The sequence below is a fragment of the Panthera uncia genome, chromosome X (genome assembly GCF_023721935.1).
Source record: "Panthera uncia isolate 11264 chromosome X, Puncia_PCG_1.0, whole genome shotgun sequence".
Classification (NCBI taxonomy): domain Eukaryota; kingdom Metazoa; phylum Chordata; class Mammalia; order Carnivora; family Felidae; genus Panthera; species Panthera uncia.
Genome location: NC_064817.1, coordinates 152,560 through 159,208, shown reverse-complemented (window position 1 = coordinate 159,208; position 6,649 = coordinate 152,560). Strand labels below are relative to the sequence as shown.

Sequence of the window (6,649 nt, the reverse complement as noted above, 5' to 3'; positions counted from 1 at the left end):
GTGTGTGTGTGTGTGTGTGTGTGTGTGTGTGTGTGTGTTTAAGGGACCCGCGTGTCGGGGTGGAGGGCACGTCCTTGTAAGAATGTGTGTGTGCACGTGCGTGTGTGTGTGCGCGCGCGTGTGTGTGCGTGCGCGCGAGGAACCCACGTGTCGGGGTGGAGGGCACGTCCCTGTGCAGGAAGCATGTGTGTGGGAACAAGCGGTTACACGCATAAGCCGCACACGAAGTTCACCCTTTCCTGGATGCAGCCGTCTGGTCATCTGTGTCCACCTGGCTCATCCCTGGGGACGCGGGGACCACGGGGCTGGCTCTGAACCCCTGGGGACTGTGGGGGGACCACAAAGTTGGTGCTGCCCCCACCATGGGCCTGCAGGCAGGGTCTTCCCGAGCATCCATGCCGGTCAGCCCGGGCCTCACCGGTTCCCGTCCTGGGGTCCTGAGGGGCCACCTGGAACGCAGGGGTGAAGGCGGCTATGTGGGGAGGACCTGTGGAGGACTGGCGCTCACTCTCGCGTCGTGTGACCCGTAGGGATTGTGTGCGGTCCTGTGTGCACGGTGGGTCCGAGGTGTGACTCACAGGGAGCGTGTGCAGTCCTGTGTGCACATTGAGTCCAGGTCTGTGTGACCCCCCCAGGAGTGTGTGCCGTCCTGTGTGCACGTCGGGTTCGGGGCTGTGTGACCCCCCCACCGGGAGTGTATCCTGTGTGCACGTCCTGTGTGCACGTCGGGTCTGGGGTGTTGTGTGACCCACAGGAAGCGTGTGCGGTCGTCTGTGCACGTCGGGTCTGTGGTGCTCGGTGCACTTCGTTAGAGCCACTGGCTCTGCTTGTCACGTTAGCTGAGGCCACGCACGTTTCCCGGTCCTCACGGCCTGCCGTCTGCTTTGTCTCAGGTTCAGACGAAGAAGGAGGAGCCCCTGCCGCCCGCCAGCAGCGAAAGCATCCCCGCGTTCTACTTCCCTCGCGGCCGTCCCCAGGACACCGTGAACGTAGACGCGGTCATCGCCAAGATCGAGCGGACTTTCGCCCAGTTCCCGCACGAGAGGGCCACCGTGGAGGACATGGGCCGCGTGGCCAAGGTGGGTGCCCCTGCGTGAGAGCGGCACACGTTCCTCAGCCCCTCCGCGGGCTCGCGGCTCGGGGTCCTGCTTACGCACGTCGTCGGAACGGTAGTCCCGGACGCGGGAGAACCCAGGTGTGTGTGGATGCCCTCCCGGGATCAGCGGGTGTGAACGTGTGCGCGTCTTAGGGACCCGGCGCCTAGAGGCCCTGCGCACGCCTTCCCCGGCCCCTCCGACCCCGTGTCTCTCCCTGTCCAGGGTGCCGTTCCTGTGAGCGGGTGGCACTGGCCCACGGTCCACGCTTGCACCCCGCGGAGTGAGGTGGTGGCTCGGCCGAGCTGCCGCCGCCTTGTGTGTGCTTCCGCGCCCCCGTGTGTCCGCACACGGTGCGTTCCAGGAGCGTTGATGCGTGCAGACGTGACCCGGCCGGGTCCAGGGTCGCCGCACACCCGAGACCTCTCTCCCGGACTTGCGTGGCTGGGGTCACGTGGGAACGCCGCCCGATGCTTGTGGAGCCACGAAACCTCTCCCGGACCACCTGCACGGTTTCGTGGCACCCAGCAGTGTGTGCGGTTCCCCTGCCTCTGCTCCCGTGCCAGCATGAGCCATCTCTCTGATCGCAGATGTGTGTGCGCCGGGGCCTCGTTGTGGGTCTGGCTTGCCCTTTTCCCCGAGGACGGACGACCGCGACCGTGTTTCACGCGTGTGTTGGCCGTATGCCCACCTCTGGACCCACGTGTGTCTACGGCCTTTGCCCCGTGTCTCAAGTGGTTGTCGTTTCAGCGTGAATATTAAGAGTCTCTGTGTCCAGACACGCGTCCCTCATCACTTACGTGGTGTAAACGTGTTTCCTCCTGTTCCCTTGGTGCGTATTCCCCTCCTAGGTCATGTCCTATGCCACACAGAAAGCCTTTCGTGTTGATGAATTTCATTTTATGTACTTTTTCCTTCATTGCTCGTGCTTTTTGGGTCCTAGCAAGAATTTATTGCCAAATCTCAGTTGTGAAGGTTTTTTGTTTATATTCGTATGAGTGTTACGGTTTTACTTATGCATGTATCTTGAGTTTTGTATACGGTGATATCGGGGCACAACTTCATGTTTTTTTTCTTTTTAATTTTATTTCTAAGTAACATCTACCCCCGGTGTGGGGCTCGAATGCACGACCCCGAGATCAAGAGTTCCACAGTGCGCCGACTGAGCCAGCCGGGCGCCCACAAACGTCATCTCTGTGTGTGTCCAAATCCAGGGGTCCCTTCGCCACTGCTGGAGGAGACCCTTCCTTCCCCGTTGACTGGTCTCGTGTCCCTCATTGGAAATCAGTGCATCGTCACGTGCGGGTTGATTAGCGGGCGCTGATCCTGTCCCGTGGCCCTGTGTTTCTGTTGTCGTGCCAGAACCACACTGTGTAGATTAGTTGCTTTGTAGTAGGTTTCTGAACAGGGCCGCATGGCACATCCGAGTCTTCTCGTTCAAGATGTTTCAGGCGGCGCGAGGCTCTGTGTGAATTTCAGCACCGACCTCTCGGTTTCTACAAAGATGCCAGCAGGCATCTGAGGAGGGTCACTGGGAATCTGTGCATCGTCTCGGGAAGTGTTGGCGCTCCGGTCTACGAACAGAGGTTGTCTGTCTGTTCATTTACATCTTTACCGTTTCTTAGAAGCGTTTGGTGGTTTTCAAGTGTCCCTGGCACATCTTTTACTACGTTTCTTCTGGAGCACGTTACTGTTTTCGATACTTGTGTGACTGGAATTGTTTTCTACGTGTTCACGTTGTTCATTGCAAGTGTGTAGAAATGGAGTGGATTACTGTGCATCGATCTTGTGTCCCGCAGCCTTATGGGCTCACGGATTAGTTCCAGTGCTGCTCTGGCATAGTCACCAGGGTTTCACATACGCACGATCGCGTCCTTCACACGTGCAAGTAGCTTGACTTCTTCCTTCCCGGTGTGGATGTGGCCCGTTTCTTCACGGTGTCCGACTGCTGTGCGAGCGCGTCCCGTGCGGCACGAGAGACCAGCGGAATCGTGGGCAGTCCTCTTGGTTTAGAGGGGCAAATATCCGCTCTTCCAGCCGTATCAGGCCCGACTTTGGTCGTGGGGGTTCTCACAGGTACCGCTGTCAGGCTGAGGATGTTTGTTGCCACCACTGGTGTGTGGTGTTTATTTGGAGAGGATGTTGAATTCCTCACATGCATTTTCTGAATCTGCTAAGACGGTTTTTGTGCTGAGACCGTGTATTCTGTGAGCTGATTTTTCCATGGTTAAACCAACCTTGCATTCCTGGGGTGCTTCCCGCTTGGTCTGGGTGCATAGTCCTCTTTATACATTGCTGGATTCTGTTTGCTCATATTTTGTTGTTGATTTTGGTTTATTTATATTCTTAGGTGGTCCTGTTTGTACTTTTCTCATGATTCCTTTGTGTGGTTTCAGTGTTCGGGTTACACTTGTGTTAGAGGATCAGTTGGGGATTGGCTTTTTATATTTTTTAAACTAAAAAAATTTTTTCTAAGTTTGTTTACTTTGAGAGAGACAGAACGTGAGTCGGGGAGGGGTAGAGAGAGAGAGAATCCCGAGCAGGCTCCACACTGTCAGCACGGGACCCGACATGGGACTTGAACTCTCGAAAGTGCGAGGTCATGACCCGAGGCGGTTGGCTCCTTAGAACATTGGTAAAAGCATGTGCTTCTGAGGTCCAGACCAAAGAGCCAGACGTATTCAGGGAGGTACAGGTTCTGTCCAAGCGTCTTCACCTCTGTGGTCTTCCTGCACCCAGAACGAGCAGTGTTCACGGCGTTGGTTTACCTGCTGCTTGTTTCGTGTTCCGATGTTCAGCACTTCTCTGTGCCTAGACGCGCGTGCCGTGAAAGATGTACGTACGTGAGAAAGTTCACACGTGTCTAATTTCATACCTTTCTCAGGTACACAGCACGGTGTTGTGCACAAGGGTGTTTCCTCGCCGAACGTTGTGTTGGCGCTCGCGGCTCGTCCGTCCAGGCGGTTCCCACTGTGCCCATAGCGTGGGACCACAGACATCCCCGACCATGTGGGCCGAAGCCAGGCAGTGCCGTCCGGCGGAAGTGACACACATGCTGGGACCGTCCGGACCTGTCTGTCAAGGCGTGGAAACCTCGCTTATGGGGCGCCGTAAGCGTGTTGGGAAACGGAGACGGTCGCGAGACCAATACTCCACGTCCCGGGACTGAAAACGTTAGAAACACTGTGAACGCCGAAGTGTTTCATTACCTGGCAAAACCCTAACGAGCGCCCTCGAGCACGGCGCGTCCCCGTGTCACATGGCGTGTGGTGCAGAGCGAGCGCCTCGTCTCTGCCTCGGCCCGTTGTCCCGCCTGACTCCACTGTGCTTCCAACACCGAACCCTTTGTGCTCCCCGCGTCGTGAAACCTCTGAGACTGCCCTTCGCGTGGAGTTGGTCTCCGGGACGCATCTGAGTTTTCCGGTGCAGGCTCGCCTGTGTCGATCACCGGCCCTTGCCGAGCTCCCCGGCTGCACGCCAGGGGCTCCTCGCCCCGCGGCAGTGGCCGGGCGCCTGCGGTCGGCGTCTCTGCCGGGGTCCGTCCCGTCCCGCCCAAGCCCCCGCACGCCCCGTCCCCTTCCTTCCGGAACTCGGCGAACAAGCCGCCCGATCCATGGCTGCGGCAGGAGCCTGTGTGAATGTGTGTGTGAGTCGCTGGGCTTGACACGAGCTGAGCTCCCTCGGCCCGCTGGCTGGTGAAGAAGTCGGTTTCGGCGGTAAGAAGCAGATCTTCACGTCGTCCCCAGAGCCCCCACGGGAAGCAGGGGGCCCTGGCGCGATGCCCCGGACTTGGTGCCCCGCGAGGACTGCACCCCTTCTTCCTGCACACGCATAGCACTCAGCCGTGGGCACAAGCCGCAGTCTGCGTTCACCGGCCCCCTCGTCGCGGGGACACACACAGGGGCCGCTGGCCGTCGCGGTGACCCTGCGATGGGCACCACGTGTGCGCGTCATTTCACGTCATCCGTGTGCTTGGGACGAGCAGGGGTGAGCAGGCCACGCTGCAGACGCGTGTTGTCACCAGGCTCCGGTGGCGGATGTCTGACGCCTGACGTCAGATACGCAGGAAGTGGCGTTGCGGGGCCCGGCTGGTGTGCGTGTCTCCTGACTCGCGGACATTTTGTCTGGGGCGCTTCAGCGATGGCGGTTCAGCGAGACGGGCGCGTGGTCCCCCCTGGCGTGGTGGGTCTTGCCCCGTTTGGGGTTCGCGGGTCTCCGCCTGTCAAGTGTCCTCCTTCCGTCGTCACGTCCCTCGCTGCCTCCTCTGGGACCATGTGGGAACCCGGGGCGTGTGTCCCCTCGCATGGCCCAGAGCCCGTCCTCGAGGGCACAGGCTTTACGCGAGAGCGTCATTCTCTCCTAGTGTCTCGTAGGCGGCATCGGTCTGTGCGTGGTTTTGATTTCTGGACTCGGTTCTCCTCATGCGTGCCGTGTCTGCGGTGGTCCCTTGTGTAGCGCGTGCATCTGTTGCTTCAAAGCTTTTCTCGTCTCGCATCGTTTTTTAGAGTCTTTATCGAGTCGGCACGTATGAGCCTTTGCTCTGGGCTGTTCATTTCTGCTTCCTTTCGTGACTGGGAGACGAACTTAACGGTTTCCCGTGAACGTCCACCAGCCTCCTGGATGGCTGCTTTATGTTTTCATGTCCTCTTTACTCCCTTCTTCCAGAATAAACCTGGGCTTGTGCGTGTGCACACGTCTGCACGTGTCAGGAAGCAGACACTCAGACCTGAGCTGCGGGTGACCGGTTGGACCAGAAACGGCGTCAGCGCTGTGCAGAGTGGCGGTTCACGGCGCGTCTCCGGCCACGGTGCTCGAGCGCCAGCTCTCCCGTGACCCCCGCCAGCGCTTGCTTTCCGCACTTCCTGTCTTCAGCCGTTCTGGCGCGTGTGCGCGTGAACTTGCCGGAGCTCTATTTTCATTTCCTCACGATTACGTTGAAAACCTTCTCTTGCGTCTATTTGCGTCAGCGCACCGTCGTTTCCCTGCTCGGCGGTTTCCTGGAGGTGTAACTGAGCGCCCGACGCGGCTCACGCGCCCTGCACGCGGTCTGAGGAGCTTTGACACGCGTGCCCTGGGGCTCACGCATCCGCGTAGGAATTCTGGGGACACGCACGTTCCCAGCTCAGCACCGTTGTCATGGGTGTGTAGGCAGGGCTCAGGGTTGGCCGCTTAACGGTTTCCTCTTGACTAACGGCAGCCGTCATCTTACCTCGCGTTCCTTTCTAACTGTGCATCCCTGACGACATCCCTGCTCGTGTTATTCATGCATCTTAACTGGGCCGTCCTCTTCCCACGGAGTCGCGCGGTGTCATGGACGGTGTGGACGTGGGTATTCAGGACTGGGCCATCCTCTTCCCGTGGAGTCGCGCGGTGTCATGGACGGTGTGGACGCGGGCACTCGGGACCGGGCCGTCCTCTTCCCGCGGAGTCGCACGGAGTCATGGACGGTGTGGACGCGGGCACTCGGGACCGGGCCGTCCTCTTCCCGCGGAGTCGCACGGAGTCATGGACGGCGTGGACGCGGGCACTCGGGACCGGGCCGTCCTCTTCCCGTG

At 59.3% G+C, this 6,649-nt stretch overlaps 1 protein-coding gene across 2 annotated transcripts in view; it reads left to right on the top strand.

The window, feature by feature from the left end:
• Positions 1 to 6,649, top strand: part of PPP2R3B (protein phosphatase 2 regulatory subunit B''beta) — a 52,309-nt gene that overhangs the window by 27,097 nt on the left and 18,563 nt on the right. For both annotated transcript variants that reach the window (XM_049643325.1, XM_049643323.1), the window contains exon 2: positions 894 to 1,079. In XM_049643325.1, the coding sequence (XP_049499282.1) occupies positions 894 to 1,079 (186 nt within the window). The remainder of the gene's footprint in view (positions 1 to 893; positions 1,080 to 6,649) is intronic.